At 36.8% G+C, this 20689-nt stretch overlaps 1 protein-coding gene and 1 pseudogene across 2 annotated transcripts; one reads left to right on the top strand and one right to left on the bottom strand.

Annotated features, from left to right (window-relative positions):
* Positions 1-4051: 4051 nt before the first annotated feature.
* On the bottom strand, positions 4052-7659 carry LOC135611716 (ras-related protein RIC2-like; annotated as a pseudogene).
* A 2492-nt stretch (positions 7660-10151) lies between these two features.
* LOC135602036 (serine/threonine-protein kinase 12-like) lies at positions 10152-18805 on the top strand. Of its 2 annotated transcripts, none has more exons than XM_065094230.1 (12): positions 10152-10632; positions 12196-12270; positions 12413-12487; positions 13619-13704; positions 13820-13940; positions 14959-15038; positions 15197-15259; positions 15364-15482; positions 15601-15686; positions 16425-16546; positions 17005-17116; positions 18369-18805. In XM_065094230.1, the coding sequence occupies exons 1-12, from the start codon at positions 10306-10308 to the stop codon at positions 18462-18464; spliced, it is 1362 nt and encodes a 453-aa protein (XP_064950302.1). In that variant the 5' UTR covers positions 10152-10305; the 3' UTR covers positions 18465-18805. The 2 variants fall into 2 exon arrangements, with proteins under 2 accessions (XP_064950302.1, XP_064950301.1); XM_065094229.1 differs by having other exon boundaries at positions 12392-12487.
* Positions 18806-20689: the final 1884 nt, after the last annotated feature.

Below are 20689 nucleotides of genomic sequence, written 5' to 3'. Positions count from 1 at the left end.
ATTCCAAAACCAACTTTTATTGAATCGTAAAATATGCTGAGTTTGCCACAACCAAAAGAAATACAATATCCCAACTCATCAATTCTAGAAAGAGAAATCAAATTTCTAGAAATTGTAGGGACATAACATGTGTCAACAAGATCCATCAAGTGACCCGTCTCTAAGCGAAGACGATAAGTTCCCATTGATATCACTTTCGCTTTAAGACGATTTCCCATAATGATGAATCTTTCATGTTCTTTTGGTTTCCGAATTGAAAGGAATCCCTGCATATTATTTGTAACATGAGTTGAAGCACCGGAATCAATCCACCAAGTGTTAGAAGGAACTTCTGTAATGTTTGATTCGAAACATACAAAGGTCGAGTTAATACCTTTCTTTTCGAACCAAGTCTTGCGTTTAATGCAATCCTTCTTCACATGTCCTTTCTTGCCACAAAAGAAGCACTTTACAGTAAAGGCTTTCTTTTCATTATTCTGTTTAACATTTCCAGACTTAGCAAATCTCTTTGATGGATGATGCTTCAACTTTCTTTTCTTATTACCACCTCCTTGAGTAGTCGTCATGACATTATATGAATTTTCCTGCCTTAATCTCAATTCTTCCTGAACACACATGCTAGTCAACTCATTCAAGTCCCACTTATCCTTATTTGTATTGTAATGAATCTTGAATGGGCCAAACTGAGAAGGAAGAGAATTGAGAATAAATTGCACAAGGAAGGATTCATCAACATTCATGCCTAATGTTTTAAGTTTTGCAGCTTTGTCAGCCATATTGAGGATATGATCCTGAATTCCTCGAGTACCGTCATACTGAGCCGTAGTCAGTTCTTTCATCAATGTGCCAGCCAATGACTTATCAGCAGATTTAAATCTGTCTTCAATAACCTTTAAATATTCCTTTGCGCTAGTTGCAATCGGTAATGAAGTCTTTATGTTATTTACAATTGTCATTCTTATGAACATTAAACTAAGCCTATCAGATCTTTCCCAAGCCTTCATTTCATTAACTTGTTCTGCAGTACTTTCATCAGTCAAGTCTGCAGGCTTTTCAACAAGTAAAGCTAGATCAAGATCTAATACACCCAGTGTGAATTGCACATGCTCTAACCATTCTGAATAATTTGATCCAGAAAGTACAGGGACACTTGAAGCATATGAATGTATATGCGGAAGTACCACTGCAAAAAAATGTATATAACAACATTAATGCTTTGAGTTTGTCAAAAATTGATGAACTATTGATATCATCTATATTACACCTTTGGGTGAAATATTGACATATCTAGTGTTCACTCAAGAATATTTTGGAGGACTGATACCATCCTTGAGGAATAGGTATTGTTACCTTTGGGTATACAATCCTAAACTGCAAGAATATCTAAAATAGTATCATCCTACCCCATCACATAATTATTTGAATTAGATTCTCCTTTGGGATTATCTAAATCTCATAATTATATGTGCCATTATGAATATTATTTCTTTAATATCATTTAGGACTAATTCTTTAATATTATTTTATAAGTCATTAGTCTAGGTCACTTTGGTGGCTACAAGACTAATGCCATGATATAAAATAAAAATATCCTATAAATGATAAAACTTTTATTGTAATTCATATCACAAAAGTCTATCATCCTAGGCCACTTTGGCAGCTACTAGTCAGATAAAACTTAAGGAAATAAATTACAAATAATATTCATCAGTATTTCTTTAATTTTGCTAAACAGTTCAATAATAAAATAACCATAATAATTATTGAACTTTAATAAAAAAGCAATTCAATAATAAATAATAATAATAATTATTGAAATTTAATGCTAAGAAGTTCAATAATAAATAACAATAACAATTATTGAACTTTAATAAAACTCATATGATAATTTCAAGCATATACATGTGAATAAATAAATAAAAATTCCAAAAACAATAATTGGATTTTAATTTTATTTACCACATATATAATGAATAATTCATATGAGAAAACCATAAAATAAACCATAATTTATAGTTTTTTTTTTTTAATCAAAATTAAATCCAATCAAATAATCAAAAATTATAATCATGATTAAAATTAATCATAATTATAATAAATGATATTTATCAATTTTATAATTGAGAATATAACCTAAATTTCTCAATTTCATAATGATAAAAAAAAAACGAAAATATTTGATAGGATATAAAATCGAAAATATGCGAATGGCAGAACTGTAATTTGGCAGAAATTAGACCCGAGGGCAAAACCGTAAATATGTTGACAGAACATAAACTGTAATTACGATATTTGCAAAGGGTAAAACTGTAATTTTTCAAAACCCTAGCCTCGAGGACAAAAACGTAAATATGCCAACCCTAATCTGCCATCGCCGCCGCCGCCGCCTGCGCGAGCGGCGCTGCCGCTGCTGCCTGCGGCCTGGCCGCCTGTACGCGACTGCGGGTTGCAGCCTGTGCGCGGCTGCCGCCTGTACGCGGCTGCGGGCTACCGCCTGTGCGCGGCTGCCAGCGACCGCCTGTGTGCGGCTGCCAGCGACCGCCTGTGCGCGGTAGATCTAGTCTGCGCACGGCCACTGCCGCCACGGCGCTGCCGCCGCGGGGCATACTGCTCATGCGCGGCCATTGCCGCTGCGGCGGTTCCTGCCCGCGGGTGGCTGCTGCCAGCACGCGGCCGCCGCCTGTGCACGGCCAACTCACGCATGGCCGCCACCTGGGCTGTCTGCCTGCGTGCGGCCGACCGTCGCATGGACGGATTGTGGCCGTGTGCGACCGGGGTTCTGTGATGCCGTCGCACGGACGGGGTTCTGTGATGCCGTCGCACGGACGGGGTTCTGTGATGCCGTCACGTGGACGGGGTTCTATGATGTCCACATATGGGACGAGTTCTGTGATGTCCACATATGGGACGACGAGTTCTGTAATGTCCATATGACGAGTTCTGTAATGTCCACATATGGGAGTTCTGTAATGTCCACATATGGGACGAGTTCTGTAATGCGTACGCTACTCGGCGTAACCGCAGATTTGCAGCGAGGTCGACGGTGACCATTACTGCTTAGCAGTTCTTGGAAGATAAAGGTAATTATGCATCGTAAATTAATTTACAGATCTAATGCATGATTTCAAAAAACCTGGCTCTGATACCAATTGTTAGCATAAAAATCTGTAATTATGCTAAATCAATAATGCGGAATTAACCTATATGCCAGGATTTGAAATTCAATACATAGATCTAATTATACGATGCGTACCTTTTGATGCCATCCGTTCAGAGATCTTGTTTGATCTGCTCAGCACCGTGATCCAAGATTGCTGCGCTCCGTCTTTAATCCGATCGCGCTGCGGAATCTGCAGGGAGTGCGAAGCGTAGACCCTTTCTCCTCTCTTCCTATCCTTTCACAGGATCACACAAATTGATGGATTTGGGGAGAGGATTTTGGGGAGAGAGTCGAAGAGAATAACTGAATTCCTCAACGGAGAGATGCGTCTATACGTGTCAACGTTATGACGCTCTATCACACTAACACCCTTAGAGATCCTGTCCGTTTATAGGCGAGAGCAGAGGGTCTACGATGAGATGAGATCTCAGAAGATATCCTCCCATCAAGAATATCTCCGAGGAATCGTTCCGTAGTGGACTTAGTCTTTATTGGCTAAAATATCGCAACGGAACCCAATTAGCTATTCTATCTTATTCAATTATAAAAATGGCCACATATTCTAACAAGTTGCCCCTCTATGTGCTTGGATCATACTGTAACCAATAAGATTGATCTATCTAGCACTAATCGTCTCTTAGGTTAACATATAAGCCCATCTCTTGTCAATTCTTCTTCTTGTGGTTGGGAATTGGGCAGCAGCCTATATGTCACAAGGATGTACAAGAAAGGATCAACAAACAACTGGTTCTCAAACTCTTAAGTTCTAACCTGCACAACAATGTGCTTTTCCAATTTCGAATTTGGTCAATCCTAATTTACACCATAGTAAATCATTCGTCTCAACAAATGGAATAATGGATTATACTTGCAGATTTGCAGTACCACTGGTTAAGAACACAGCCTCAGTTTGAAGTTCAGATCCATAATTGTTGATATCGAAAGAAAACGAGTGAACTCAAATACTACAGAAAAAAACCTAAAACATGCATCCCAAAGAGACGGTAACCTTTGGGTAACATTAGTATTACCTAAGTTGAACAGCAGCTAAGTTTCCTCATCGACGCATCATCTTTCACGTTTATTCTTTCACCTGTACTAGGTGGTGCAGAAGATGCTGCATCATCACCAGCCTCCACTGCCTTCCTGCTGACAATATGGTAAATCTGAGTCAAGACCTCTGCAAATGCATTGTCCACATTTGTTGCTTCTAATGCAGATGTTTCCATAAAATATAAAGATTCCTTCTCAGCATAAGCCTTGCCATCTTCAGTAGGAACAGCAATAAGGTGACGGAGGTCTGACTTGTTGGCGATGAGCATGATAATTATGTTAGGATCTGTATGGTCCCTCAACTCCCTCAGCCACCGTGAAACATTCTCAAATGTAGTATGTCTAGTAACATCATACACCAGCAATGCACCCACCGCTCCCCGGTAGTAAGCACTTGTTATGGCATGATACCTGCAATCGTAGGCCAGGTTAGGTGATACATACCAAACAAGCTTTCAGCCAGAAATGCACCAAATTAGCACTGGATATGGTTTTCAGCTTGTGCCAGATCTGACAATTTTAAGATCCATGGCATTATTCTCAGGTTATAACGCCCATATAGAATATTTTTGCATGTCCATATTATGACAGTTGTTACCTTTAGTAGGTTACATGTTCATGGATCTGCTTATCTTCTGTGCAAATTGTAGTCTATAAACAAGAAACCAAAGGTTGAACATGCTGAACAAATCTGTTCTCCGTCAAGAGTGATGAGGTCGTCAAACTCTCATGTAAGAATATTAAGATTAGATTTCTCTGTCAACTCATGTTTGCATGTCCATAATGATTTTTTATAAATCATGGTGCACCACTTAGCTTTGTTTAGTTTGGAGCTCTTTGCTTGGAAGCACATTACTTTACATATGCATTCTCAAAATTTCCAACCACATGTAAATATGAAATACTCAAATTATTGAATCAAGCATATCACCTTTTGTTTGAAATCAATTAATTGTTTATAAATCCCTAGCCCAACTAGTTTTAACTAAAAGATTTTTTGTTAACTTCCAAAAATTATCACTAAGAAATCTTTCATTTCTATACAAAAGTAGCAGATTTCTTTCTTTTTTCCCTTGTATGCTTCTACCCCCATGGAGTTCTGACTTCACCCCTGTTTAACCTCCCAAGTGACTATTTCATGATCCAAAAAAGAAGTCCTGCTAGGAGATGCAAAATCGATAAAGATCAACTGCTGGCATGAGCAAAAGAAGCTTATCTAAGGTTTGCAACACTCAGATCAACCTCTGTGATATGAAAGCACACAACTGCCAACAGTGCACCATGTAATATAAAAGCATACAACTTCTAACAGGATGTATATCGAATTATACTCCCCATATTATGCTAAAGAGAGTAGCTCTGTTGGTAGTAGCAACTGGTGAACTAAGAATGAACGATAAATTCAGAATGGCACTACTAAATTTTCCTAATCTTGCTGAAAAGTATTATATAAAACTTACTCCCGCAATTATATGATCTGATCAATAGTAAAGGAATTCTCTGTAGATGTGGCTTGTTATCAGTAGAACAGTTTAAGTTGGAATAATAGGAGTTAGATCCCAATTAAATATCTCACAGGAACCTTCTGAGAAGGCATAATGGAAAGACAATATCAATGTTGCGAAGCTTGAAGCAAACGAGGGGTGAAATCTAAAAAAAAATAACATAACTACCCAACACTCTAGCCTTTCTTTCCATTTATGTTACCTAAGTCTCTTTCTCATTCCTCATTTGTTCTTTATCCCTTTTTCTTCTACTCCCCCTCCCATCTACATGTGATCAGTAAGCATGCTGCTTGGCAGCACCTCTCTCCCACTCATCCTTTTCCATTATCTCTCTCAAACACCTAATCTGTCGCGACGTTTGGCATCAGTCCCATCAAGTCAGTCTCTCTCCTTCTCTCTCTAACTGTTCTCTAATTTATCCTCCTTTGATCATTTCTCACTACTTGTTACTCTCAACTACCCTCTTCAATTTTCCCTTTTCTCTCTCTCTCTCTCTCTCTCTCTTAAAGAATTCTATTGGATTCTTGTAGGCCTGTTTAGAGGATGAAACTACAAAGGAATTTAAGAACAGTGTCACCTAGTCAGTTTGCAATTAAATTAATTCTCCTCCAATTCAGGACCCCGAGAAGAAACGTCATATCCTCTACACTGGGGCTCTCATAAGGAGTACAAAACTCATGCATACCCGACTTCATGCTTTCAGGATCAAAGACAACACACTGGCTATCTTGACAAATTTAGGTAAAGGTAAGGCGATAAAATACTTTATCGTCTCAGAGTATTCCTTTTATTCAATTCTTTAAAGAGGATCTTTCAAGGATCACGCCTAAGAAACAGACCTAAGAGCATCCAAGCAAGCCCTTCCTTTATCAGGAATGCTATTTAGCATGGCTTGATCTCAACCATGGTTTTCGTCTTCACGGACTGACCTACTGAAAATGGATCAAGTTAAATAGTAACGAAGTCAACTAAATTGACTCGTAAGGTTGCTGAGGGAGTTGGATCAAATTTGTATTTAGTATCTTGGGCTTTAAGACACAACAAATGGTCCGAATTTAGTAGTATTTAGGTTCCTCTCTGATTTGATGACTCTTCTTTTTCTCTGGCCAAGATGTTAAAGCCAGTAGCATAGAGCAAACCACTGTTGAAAATTTATGCAAATTAAATGCGATCGTTTTATTTTTATTCGACTAATTGATTTTCGAACTCAAGAAAAATTGGATATTGGGACACAAAATCATTATCAAACTACAAAAATCGCTGAGAAACGGATTCAAGTTCGGACAAATCCGATCCTTACGCACTGTAATCTACTATACCACCAGAATCAGTAATCCCCTTCCACAGCCCATGGAAGAAATCGGCATCCCTGTCATAGATTAACTTCAAAGGGAAATCTAAATGCAAGAGAAGAAATGACCAGGAAAGGGATATCCGGGAAGAGTAAGCACCTCTCTTGGCCGGCGGTGTCCCATATCCGGGCCTTCAGAATCTTGCCGTCGACGGTGATGCTGCTGGTGGCGAACTCGACGCCGATGGTGGACTTGGACTCGAGGTTGAACTCGTTCCGGGTGAAGCGGGAGAGGAGGTTGGACTTGCCCACCCCGGAGTCCCCGATGAGCACCAGCTTGAACAAGTAGTCGTAGTCATCCTCCGCTCGCTACCCGTCGACGCCTCTCTCTCTCTCTCTCGGACAACAACAATAAGGACGCACCAATGCAGCTCAAGAAATAGCGACCACCGAGCTTCAATTCATTTTAATTGCAGTAGTATTAGGAAGGTAAAGGTGGATTTTGCCGGGAGTGATGCTGCGGATTCGACGGGTGCAAGAAAGGTGGAGGAAGAAAGAACGGCCGGAGATGGGACACCGCGGAAGGATTGTTGACGTTCGATGACACTGACTCAGTGTTGACGCTCACCAGAGAGGTCCCGTGGTCCCATTTCCTTCTCCAATAATGACGAAGGTATCAACTGGGTAATTTAGGCCCTTTTTTCGGTCGGCTGCCTTATCACGAGGTGGTTGCTATGCAACTCTGTTCCCTACCCGCTTGACGACGGAATGCGAAGATCGAACGGAAGTTGTAATGGTCGTTTGGCGCTTATTTTTCTTTCGCGTCTCGTAGTTTTTGGGTAATCAGACGAAATCACCGTCTTCAAAGTAATATACATTATGGGAGTATCAGTACAAAATCATGCATCTGATGGAGCTAATTACATATTATTCTTGTAATTATCTTTCTTTATTTTTTTTTTATTTTTATGCTTTCAAAATTACATCGATATCTTTATATTTATAAAAATAAAATATTTAATTTATTTTTTTATATTATAAACTTTACTAACTAAAATATCCTAAGATTTATTACTGTTGATTCTGTTTCACTTCAGTTTATCACTAAACATGAGAAGAAATATTATTAAATATTTTACTTTCATAAATATTAAAATCTCAATATAAATTTTGAGAGTACTATACTCCCTAATTCCTTATATATAAAAAAGAGGAACATAATACCTTATTATCAAAAGGTAAAAAAAAGAACTCCAAAGGCATGCATATTGCATGAGGCTTTTGCGGTTCTCCGAATTCTTCATAGTCTTAGAATATGATATAATTTCAGAGTTGTGGTATCAGCTTATATATATATATATATATATATATATAAGCTGATACCACAACTCTGAAATTATATCATATTCTAACACTACGAAGAAATATATATATAAAAAATTATTGTAGGGCAAATTTTTGTAATAAATATTTTTTTAACTCAAATCCTAACAAATTATGCTGATTTTCTTTCAGGGCATCATGAGATTATAATCAAATTATCTAATCATTAGCATTGAGTTATAAAAACATAATAAATAGTAGTAGACTAAAAATATAAAATTACATAAGGAATGAAATAATATTTGTAATAAACTATTGTATAAATCTAATAAAAATCAAATAGTACAACTAGCATCATGCATAATAAAAGTTTTAGAAAATATATATAACATGAATAATTATAACATGTTTTAATCAAAAAAATAAAATTTTAAATATTTGATCGAATAGAAGAAAAAAATAAAAACTACATATAGCATGAATAATTATAATATATTTTAGTCTAAAAATAAAATTTTAAACACTTGAAGGAATAGAAGAAAATTTTAGAAACAGCATATAGCATGAATAATTATAACATATTTTAATTAAAAAAATAAAATTTTAAATAATTAAAGGAACAAAAGAAAATTTTTCAGATTGCATATAACATTAATAATCATAACATGTCTTAATCTAAAACTAAAATTTTAAATATTTTAAAAAATAAAAAAAATATTTTTCGAGAAAGACAAAGGAACTTACCTCTTGGGAATCCGAGCCTTTCACATAAGATAATTATATTTTTATATTTATTTTTTTAGTTTTATTTAATTTATTGATAAAAATAATATCATCCAACTTAGAATGTTGAATAATTATTTTTTAAAATCTATTCATAAGAAAAAAAAATACTTAAATCGAAAGATTTAATTATATATTCAATATATAAATGAGTATTTAATTTACACGATAATTATGAGCCTCCACATGCTACTAAACTATTCTATATCATGATTAATATAGTTATGCATCGGTATTAATGTGGTGGGACTATCAATCGTACCCAAGTAGATATTGTATTGATAACCACGTATTCATGCGTAAGATCCCTAAGTGGATCACGTCGAGATAAAAACATGACCGGAGGCCAAGTCGTTCCTCGACAGATAAGATTATCTTTACATTGACTAACATTTGAATATATGATTCCATGTTCGAGAAATATTTTTTTCCTCAGTCAAAGTCTAATCTCGTTAAGATCGATGCACAATATTTCTTAGTGATCAGATCCAAACAAACATCATTCATATATATATGTATGTATATATACATACATATATATATTTAAATACATACATATATATATATATATATAAATACATACATATATATATATATATATAAATACATACATATATATATATATATATATATATATATATATATATATATATATATATATATATATATATATATATATATATATATATATATATATATAGAGGGCGATGTTTTTTTTTTGTGATATTACGTTACAGTTTTATTATACGACGATGTCACACGCAAAAAGAGCCACGAGGAAGAGCGTCGGGCCAGCACATGCGGGCCCCAGAATAGCGGCATTGGGTAAGCGACTCGCAAGTTGTCATTTCCGAAGCTTCCGCCTTCAATTATCCAAATGCCTCCGTTGTGCTGCCCAAGTTTAGAGCTCGAATTTATTGCTCCAACAGATAAATAATTACTTATTATATATGATTTCGTATTCCACATTCCTGGGAGACGCAAAACCCACATCGGGCGATATGAGGGGATAAATGAACAGCGCTGTCATGTCCAACCTCAACAGCGCTGTTTCCTCTTCATAAAAGCCCACAAACGTCCCGGACGAACGTCGCCACCACAGACGCTCCAGCGCAGCTCTCCCTGTGTCCCCCTCCTCCTCCTCCCGTTGCCGACCCACCGACGTCGGCCCGAAGACCTCTCTAGGGGCGATGGAGTCCAAGTCCACCGGAAGATTCACCCTCGGCAAGCAATCCTCCCTCGCCCCCGATCGCGACTGCGGCGACGAGAGTAGCAACGGCGATGGTTTCCGGTTCCCCGATGACGTGGCCGCCGACATCCGCCTCATGTACCTCGCCAGCGAGGGCGACCTGGAGGGGATCGAGGAGATCCTGTCCTCCGGCGTTGACGCCAACTTCAGGGACATCGACGGTCGCACCGCTCTGCACGTCGCCGCTTGCCAGGGCTTCGCCGACGTCGTTCGCTTGCTGCTCGACAGGGGGGCGCAGGTGGGCCCGGAGGACCGCTGGGGCAGCACGGTGCGTGGTGATATCGACGATTCTTTCTTTCTTTTTTCTTTAGTTGGATTTTTGGATTTCTTCACGCGCGCGAATTGTTTGTTGGTCTTCTTGAGGACTTAAAAACACACGGTAGTCTTCGTTTTTGCTGGAATTTTGAATTTTGATTCTCTATCATGCTGTGCCTAATGGATTGTACATGCTAACAACATCACTGGCCATTCTGGATTCATGTCGCCTCAAGTATATTCAGCGGCCTTGACCAGGAAGGATTCCTCGGTGCCGTTCTTTGCTGCATTTATGTTCTGAATCCCCTTTAATCTCGTAGCTTCCTTTGAATTTTTAATCCTGACAAGTTAAACGTTAGACTTAGAAGCTATTTATTCATGTTGTTCTTTAATTGTCAGTAAGGATGTGGTTTAATGTAGAGAGAAGATCGCATGACGAATAATTTGTTTCTGAATCATTGAAATGCCACTTTCTTTATGCCGAAGATAGAACTTTTAGATGCCGATTTGAGGTTCTGGAGAGCGATAATATAATCATCAAACACAACTTGTCGCGTAAACATTAAGGTTTCAAACTAGAACTTCAGTTTTGGTCTTGTCAGGCCTATATATTACTTTTTGGTTTTGCCAATTTCTGTCTTGTGACAGTTCAGTTTGAGATTTAAAGTTTTGGTCTGAAAAATAGGAAAAGGAGGGACGATTTTAAAAATAATATATATCATGTTGACAATTCTTTTTGTTGTTTGATTCTAGAACATATTCCAATTATAACGTTTAGTTGCCCACATCTGACCACTTTGTGTTAAACTAGTAAACTTGATCTGAATAACGTGAGCATACAAAATATGCATTTCAAGTTAACAACCATTCGTTGTTTACAATTTGAAGTTCTTCGAAGATCTAAAACTAAACGAAAATGGAGTTATAAACATTCCTAATCAACTAGGTGCATGAAGTTGCTGTAAACTTTTGACTCGCATGCTTATTTAATAAGTATTTTTAATTAGTTTGGTTTAGCATTGAAATCTCGAGAAATCATTAAGTCAATTCTTTTGGCATAACCTAAAATCTAACTTAACTAGTTAGATTTGACCAGATGTTTGCAAATGATATTCTGGTAAGAAGAAACCATCGTGACTTTTAGCAAATAATCCACCGAAAGCTATAAGTACTAGTGTATTATGAAGTTCTGTTAGAAGATCCAAAAGCTTGAATTGAAGTGCTAACACATTAGTAAGTTCTGTCAGTAGACCCAAATTACCCAAACCTTAGTTGGTTTTGGCTGAAATCACTTGGTTTCTGTGGAAGCTATGTACAACCAACTGAATTTGGCTATATAAAAGTTATTGGAGCATCAAACCAATATGAGAACCAATGAGTATTTTGGCTGAAACTGGTCCATTTTGGCCAAATTCAAATCATGACCAGAGTAACTTTATTATATGTTGATGGTTTCAATTACTCTGCGCAAGTCGTTACTATGGGTGATGATTAGCCATGTACAATTTACATGTTGGAATCTTAATGTATTGCTTTTTTAAAAATACGATCTCCTCATTCTTTCTACTGCTAACAGCCACTTGCAGATGCAATACATTATAATAACCACGAAGTGATCGATCTTTTGGAGAAGCATGGTGCCAAGCTATCGGTATGTCAATTGCGAAACTTTTTAGTCCTTCTAGTTTGATGAAAAGGTAGATATCAGGTGATGTACTTTTCTTTTAATCAACTTATATGCTATCATCCCTTGTTGTTTATACCTTATGTAGATTATTCCTATGCATGTCAAGAATGCCCGTGAAGTCCCTGAGTATGAGATTGACCCCAGTGAACTTGATTTCACTCACAGTGTTAATATAACCAAGGTATATATTTTCTTTCCTATCTATGGCTAGGATACAATGTGGTCTTAATCAGAATCCTACTATCTGTTGTTTTTAATTTGTTATGTTCACTTCATTGGTCTGAGCATCTATTTGGTGGTTTTAAATTTCTGACCTCAGAATAATTTTCCCCTCCATTATCCTTGAACACATATTTTATGTTTTATACATGGCATTTCAATGAATAAACTGTAATTATTGCAAATTGGAGCATAATATTCCAATTTATGGTTTTCAAAACGAATTTCTTTTGTCATCTAGGTTATTTATGTTCAAATTTTCAGTTTAAGGGTCATCATGCCTTTTCTTTCCTTGACTCCCTGTCCAAGATTATTATTGTCATCCTACCTCCACATGGCCTACCTGTGTATGATTCTCTGGCCTTCTTCTGGGTGCATTTCATTGTCTCCTTTACATATGTTAAAATAACCTTAGTGGTCTTCAGCTTATCCTAAACAGTTGCAGCCTCCAAGCAGTCATTTATTCTATCATATCTTTGTATGTTATGTGATAGATATACTTTGTTTACATTATGTAAGTGTCAATGTTCAAACTCTAGCTGTTTGCTGGCCAAAAGGAATTTGTCACTTGAATTTAAATATTGCTGTTCAATATCTATCGATGCACCGATTAAAGGTGTCAAGCCATTTTGGTCAGTGGTGCTATGATAGGTAGGGAAAGGCTTTAGAAAACTTTTTCAGGATAACAACAAGAGATTTATTGGTTTTTAGTTTGGGTAGCGATATTTCACTTAACAGAGCACAATGTTGGGAGAAGAACCATATAGCTGAACCTTGATAATTGGGACCTTATAGTTCTATTGCTATGCCATTTTAACATATTTGTGACTGGCATAATTTCACGACAGATTTTTTAATTACATGTAAGCTGGGCTAATATAACTGAAACAGCTCTCACTAAATTAGTTTTATATTAAGTATGAAGAACATTTACATTTTGCTTGGAGCTATCACCTTTTCAGTTCTTCATATCTGAATTTTTCCTGCTAAAGAGTGTTTCCCTTATTTTATTATTTTCAATTTCATGATCTCTGCAAACTTTTCTGTGCAGTATGACTTATTTTCTCTTCATTTTACCAATATCATTTGTTAGGGAACATTTAGATTAGCAACATGGCGTGGAATTCGAGTCGCTGTTAAAAAGTATGGTGAAGATGTCCTGGTCGATGAGAATAAATTGTGGGTTGGGTCAAATCTACTGCAAATTTTTATATATACTTTTTGTGGTTATGTTGCATTTACGTTTGTGTTCATTATATGTTTGTCATTTAGAGTTTCTTTATGTGCTTTGCAGAAGGGCATTCAGAGATGAGCTTGCATTGCTTCAACAAATACGACATCCAAATGTTGTTCAATTTTTGGGTGCTGTTACTCAAAGCAGTCCAATGATGATTGTTACAGAATATTTGCCAAAGGTTGTTCTTCTTACTGTAATCTAGATACAAATTGAACACATCCATTTGGAGGTCTCTTTTTTTTATCGTGGTATTATTTTTAACTTCTCATCCATCAAACTCTGGAATTTGCATCATAGCAAAGGCTAAATCAACCGTTTCATAAATCTTCATGCTGATGGATTCCTATGAATGCATACTTGTTAGTTGGTCAAGTATAAAGTGAACCTTTTTTATTTGATGTACATATATATGAGCTAGGAAGAAGGATAATTGGAGAGACTTGAGAAAAATTAGAAAAGAGAGGCTTAGCATGCATGAAGATGGAAGGAAAACAAATAATTTAATGCTTCAGAAATCCTCCTACATCCCTCTTCATGCATGCTAAGCCTCTCTTTTCTAATATGTACATATATATGAGCTAGGAAGAAGGATAATGGAGAGACTTGAGAAAAATTAGAAAAGAGAGGCTTAGCATGCATGAAGATGGAAGGAAAACAAATATTTTAATGCTTCAGAAATCCTCCTACATCCCTCTTCATGCATGGTAAGCCTCTCTTTTCTAATATGTACATATATATGAGCTAGGAAGAAGGATAATGGAGAGACTTGAGAAAAATTAGAAAAGAGAGGCTTAGCATGCATGAAGATGGAAGGAAAACAAATATTTTAATGCTTCAGAAATCCTCCTACATCCCTCTTCTTCATGTACATTAACCATTTTTTTCATGAAGAAAAGGTCTTTTGTAATGCCAACTAATTTTTCACAAAAATGCTCTGTTTTGATGCCAACTAAATATTAGCAGGTGTATACAAGAAATAATCTGGCTTATGCTGTTTACCAGAATGCGTATGTGCACTTTGTCAACCCATTGTTACAAAGAAAAGAGCCCTCGGTACAATGGGTTCTTTCAAACTACCTAATTGCATTGAAGTGAATGTTCAACTCTTTCCTACAAATGGAAAAAGTTTACTTCCATGAGTCCATCATTTGGCTGAAGTTGTCTTTCAGATTTTTTAGTTCTCCTTCATATTGCAGGGTGACCTACGTGCCTATCTGAAACGTAAAGGAGCTCTAAAGCCATCATCGGCAGTGCGATTTGCACTTGATATTGCTAGGTTGGTTCATGATTTCATGTGCTTATCATTTCTGTATGTATTTTTTGAGGAATATAAATGGAGATACTAATATTTTTTTTTCTTTTTCTCATTTTAAGTCAACTCTTCATCTTCTGTTAGTTGAGCATAATCTAATATCTTACATGAACAAATGCCAGAGGGATGAATTACTTACATGAGCATAAACCAGAAGCCATAATTCACCGTGATCTTGAGCCTTCGTAAGTGTTTAGACACTTTTTTCAATTTACACTCTCATCTGAATTACGATTATCTTAATATTTGTCAGAATAATCTTTTATGCTTTCTCTATTGTGAATAATAGAAATATCTTGCGGGATGATTCTGGGAATTTGAAGGTTGCAGACTTTGGAGTGAGCAAGTTGTTAAATGTGGCGAAGACTGTTAGAGAAGAAAGATCATTAACACATCTAGGCACTCCTTGTGAGTGTAGCAATATTTCTTTTTGCAGTTATATATTAGTCAATCACAGCCTGGTTGTTCCATTTTAATCTTTTAACTTTTAATATGTCACTTTTTATGTTTGATTTACTATATACAGGCAGGTATGTGGCTCCGGAAGTCTTCTGCAATGAGGAGTATGATACCAAAGTGGATGTGTTTTCATTTGCTTTGATTCTACAAGAGGTAAAGGTGGTGCTTAAATGTTCAGTTTAATTTCAACAACTTATTTTGGATATTAATTTAAAGGTGAATCTATTATGACTAAACTGAGAAAAATGTTTGTATGCTTAACTTTGTTTATATGCATAAATAATGTGTTGTGGTCAAAGTATACTAATCATGACACTTCCTAGGAGATGGGTTTCTAAATTATTACTACTGCTTTGAACTCTCAAGTATGATTAATTTCAACATATAGTAAGGAATTTTTTACACTCTTTACCACTATTTATCTGGCATCTGTTCTTTGATATGTACATTCTTGTCCATTATAGACATGTTGGTTGGTTTCTTGATGTACCATAAAAGAACCATTGAAGCTTGAGAAACTAGGGACTGTAATTGTTGGTGAAATGAGTTTCTTCAAATTCAGACTGCAAGCTTCCTAAAAATTGTTATTATTACTGCCGCACCTGACTTGTGTTCCAGCTTAATGCTGTTGCCGGCTTCAGCAGTGACTGAACGCACACTACTCAACATACTGGTTGAGATTTGCTATCTACCTATAGTTGACACTAGAACCAAGTTTCTAGTTTTATGAAGTTGAGATTCATCACTTATGTAAATGCGATAAATTTTTATGTGCCTTTTAAGTATTTGAAATGATGGTTGTCTTTTGCCTTACTAGGTATTTGTGGCTAAATCCAATGTGTTATCAAAAGTGCATTAACGTGTTTGACTCTATCATTGGCCTTTTTATAGATGATTGAAGGATGCCCTCCTTTTTGTTATAAACAAGATAATGAAGTTCCAAAAGCATATGTGTCTAAGCAGAGACCACCTTTCGGAGCTCCACCAAAATTGTACGTGCATGGATTAAAAGAGTAAGTCTTGTTCTCAATTTATATTTTTTTAGTTGATCTACTTTATTGTGGATTATCATTGATTTGTCTCAAAATCATGCAATGGTCAATGAACTATTTTTTATGGCATAGATTTTCTGGTGCTGGTTGCCTTTGTTTTGCTTTTGGGTAGTAAAACCATTGATATGCTCCATTTAGCACATTAGGTTGGGGTATATGATAAGCCGAGCTATGCTTCAGAAATTGCTCTCCATACTTTCATGCGGAAAAACAAACACAACTTTGATTTTTAGGAAGCATCTTTATGAAGCAACATTGACATAGACACAACTACTACTTATTAGTGGCCGCAATGAGAACCCCCCCATATGACTGTGTGAGTGAGTCTGTTTGTGTGCACGCGAAAGAATTAAGTTCTTATGTTGCTTTATTACCACAGAAGATTGACTGGATCAAACACACGATTTTCCCACTTGCAGGTTGATTGAGGAATGCTGGAGTGAAAACCCTGCTGACAGACCGACATTTAAAGACATAATTGATCGATTGTTAAATATTCAAAATTATATTGTTAGAAAACGACATTGGAGGGTAAGTTTCTTAAACTTCTACCTCATGATGCATTTTTTTTCTTTTTGATCTTATTACTTGGCTCACAAAAAGCAATTATTATTTTCTCTGTGACCTCCATATCTGTTCTACTGATTGTGCCAGTCTGCTGTAAGCTACCAAAATACTTGCTCTTTATAATCACATAGTTTTACATGAAAATACATACCAAAATACCTGGAGAATTTAAATCAGTTCTATCTAGAAATTTTGTTTTGGTGAAAGTTTGATTTGACATATGTGTTTACTTCATGGTACACTTTCTCATTTCAGATCTAAATAGCAATATGTTGAGACCATGGTTATCTTCCGGAAGCACAAAGAGCATGATATCATGATATTCTTTACCTATAAAATGCTAGATGAAGAAAATTTTGTAAGATTGAACACATTGCAATTAGAAAAAAAAATTGAAGCTTAGAAATACTATCTTTAACTAAAAAGTTCCATGCAGCAAGCAATTTCTATTAGCACATCTGATTGAAGAAATAATTCACTAATAACAGTCTTTTGCATGAATGGATGAAAGCATACATGATGTCTTACACATTCGGAAACTGTATCGAGCCAAACATTTAGGTGCTTGAAAAAAAAAGTGCACTATTAAGAACACAAACATGGACCTGTTGAGGGTACCATTCAATACTATCCCACCATACCTCTGGATTTCCTCCTCCAATATGGCTTCATGCTTTTTTTGATGCCGAAAGTGCTATTCTTGTTTAGATTTCAGTAAATTCAAACATCTCAAGAAGCTATTTTCTGTCCTCTTATATTTTGTCCATAATACCTGTGTATTTAAGACACTTAACAGAGTCCTAGACCCATTACTTTGGCTGTTGCTCTGATCAAGAATGCTTCAATTTTAGGGTTTTAGTTTCAAAGAAAGCAGTGGGAATCCAAAGTATTTAACTGGTAGCTTTCACTGAATTGTAAATTTCAAGTATCTCTTCTCTCTGAACTAAAACAGCCACCAAAGAACACTTGGCCTTTGTCAGGATCACTACCCAAACCAGAACCGTGTAGAAGTCCATGATAGCTGGCTTAAGTCGATTCACTGAATTCCTGCTTCTATTACAGATATAAGCATCTGCAGGACATAAATGATTGAGTTTTGTTTTCTTTCATTCTGGATGAGATTCAAATTCCTCTCGTTTGACAATTCTGCACCTCATAGTTTCTCTAACAGCTTCAACTAAAGATTTGGTTCCTTCATTTTGTTCTTCTTTACCAGATGGTGCAATTAAAATGCTTCTCAAATTTCAAGGCAATGTGGAAGAAAGAAAGCACCAGCAGCCATTCGTCACGTTCATCCACTACAAACTTGTGACATTGTTGGATGTTCCAATGAGAGTTGGATCCGAGAATGCTGGTTTGACCATAGGGTGACTTGCAGTGAAATGTACAGAAGTTACAAATTGCCCTGCCCTTTGGAAAACCATATGGAACACATACCGCTTACATTTTTCGATATGGTGGTCACAGGAATTCAACTTGTTATCCTCATCTGGGTTCTCTGGTTTTATATCCATGTGCATATACTGGGATGGTATCATGAGTTTTAATTTCATATAAACTCCCCAATGCTGGCTGCTTTTGTTACTGGATTATCATGGAAGCCAGGTAGCTGCCATATGTGGGCTGTGGTAATATCTGAATAATGTTACTGGAGTTTGGTGTATTGGTGTTTCCAGATTTATTGTCTAGATTTACTGTCTAAAGTTATTTTTCTTTTAATCTTTCCCTGCACGAAAAAAAAAAACTGCACGAAAGCAGCATAAAAATTTAACTCTGGTAATTTGTTGTGAAGTTATTTGTATCTACTTTTAGAAACCACGAAGGTTGACTTTGGTTGATACCTTCTTACCCCGAAAGTTGATATACACCCCTAAATAAGGATTAAAATATCATATCATATCGAAGTTTGTTAGCGATATATCGTTCGATTTATATATATATATATATATATATAAAGACGTCGTCGAAGTATATATATATATATATAAAGACGCGACGTCACTTTTTTCCACCTGGAAGAAAGAAACGATGTCGCATATTTATATAATAAATATATTATAATATACATGTATTAGTTTACTGACGGACTGATACGTATCGCCTAGTAAAAATAAAATTATTACCCCTGAAAAGATAGGTAAAATTAAGGTTGACCTTTCAATTATACCCAAAAAGTTATACTTATTCATATATTCCGGACAGATTCCTAAATGATAAATGTTATCGTCCAAATGATGAAACTAAGGTTGACTTTTGGTTTTTTGCCAAAAGAGACACTCATCCACGCAATGCATATCTAAAGTAAAATTTTAAGGTTGACTTTTGAATTATACCCAAAAAGTTGTCTTATTCATATTCGGGACAGATTCCTAAATGATAAAGGTTATCATCCAAATGATGAAACTAAGGTTGACTTTTGATTTTTTTCCAAAAGAGACACTCATCCACGCAATGCATATGTAAATAAAAAAAAAATAAGGTTGACTTTTGCTTCTTGTCCATCCCAAACACGTTTCTAAGAAAATGAAATTTATTCAACACAAAAAAAAAGAGCACACGAGCTCACACGTCTTTACGAAAATACCAAAAATTTCTCACAACTGTTACAGCCACAGCGCGTCACATATTTGTGGCCACCGCGGTCACGCACCACCGCCACTGCCTCCGCTTCCTCTTTCCGGTGCGCCACCAAACGCCGGTATCCCCTTCCACTCCTCCGTCTCTCTGTCTCTTTGCCCTTTGTTTCTTTCCTCCTCCATCTGCTCTCTTTATCCTGTTTTCCATCCCGCGTTGCGATGGCACGACCGCTGCGGCGCCTTCGCCGGATACTCGGATGATTGTGCATCAAATCAGATCATGAAGTGGGTACTGCGAGGTTAAGTTTCAAGGAGCACCAGAAAGCTCATTATGACGTAAAGCCAAAGAAGTCTTCCGAGTGGGATCCATTGTGGTTGACGAGGATGATGAATTATAGCCAATGTCGAATGCCCGGCACTAAATGACACTAACATCTCATTATACTTGTAGTGCAGAATGGCGCGTGATCTGCTGATCCATTGCATGTCTCCTTGATTCATTATCAGCTGATGCCAAGCATCTCTCTTTCCACAGAAAGCTGGCAGGCTCGCGGGAATCGAACAAACACGAGACCAGACGAGACGAGACGAACTTGCGAATAAGATGATTGGAACAGTTGGTATCGAGAGATGAAGACATCCAATTTGGTATAGTGTCATGTCCATCGCTCTCTATCGTCACTCGACGACAAGAAGAAGCAAAAGGACAGTGAACAATGCAATCGTCTCGCGGAAGAACACAGGCCGTCCAGATGGAGGGAGGGCAATCCATCATCCAGAGCTCAAGTTCTTGACGTAACGAGTTCATTCCCTTTCTCCACAGCTCGGTGGTTTGGAACGAAGGTCTCTTTCCGTGTAAGGTTGTGGCATGGCAGACTTTTGGTGCATGCAGGAGGTAGTCCAGATGCATGGTTCCCCGTATGCGTACAAACATGGACGTTCCCGTCGCAACATCTATTTC

Source organism: Musa acuminata, chromosome BXJ1-2 (genome assembly GCF_036884655.1).
Source record: "Musa acuminata AAA Group cultivar baxijiao chromosome BXJ1-2, Cavendish_Baxijiao_AAA, whole genome shotgun sequence".
Taxonomy (NCBI): Eukaryota; Viridiplantae; Streptophyta; class Magnoliopsida; order Zingiberales; family Musaceae; genus Musa; species Musa acuminata.
Note: the sequence above shows the minus strand (reverse complement) of the source record. Positions and strands in the feature narration are given on the sequence as shown.

What these genes read in the sequence shown, in the direction of transcription:
- LOC135602036 (XM_065094229.1), top strand. Translation starts at nt 10,306, where the DNA reads ATGGAGTCCAAGTCCACCGGAAGATTCACCCTCGGCAAGCAATCCTCC. An exon ending in ACAGTGTTAATATAACCAAG is followed by an intron (nt 12,488 to 13,618) that starts GTATATATTTTC and finishes ATCATTTGTTAG; the next exon opens with GGAACATTTAGATTAGCAAC. An exon ending in TTGCTTTGATTCTACAAGAG is followed by an intron (nt 15,687 to 16,424) that starts GTAAAGGTGGTG and finishes GCCTTTTTATAG; the next exon opens with ATGATTGAAGGATGCCCTCC.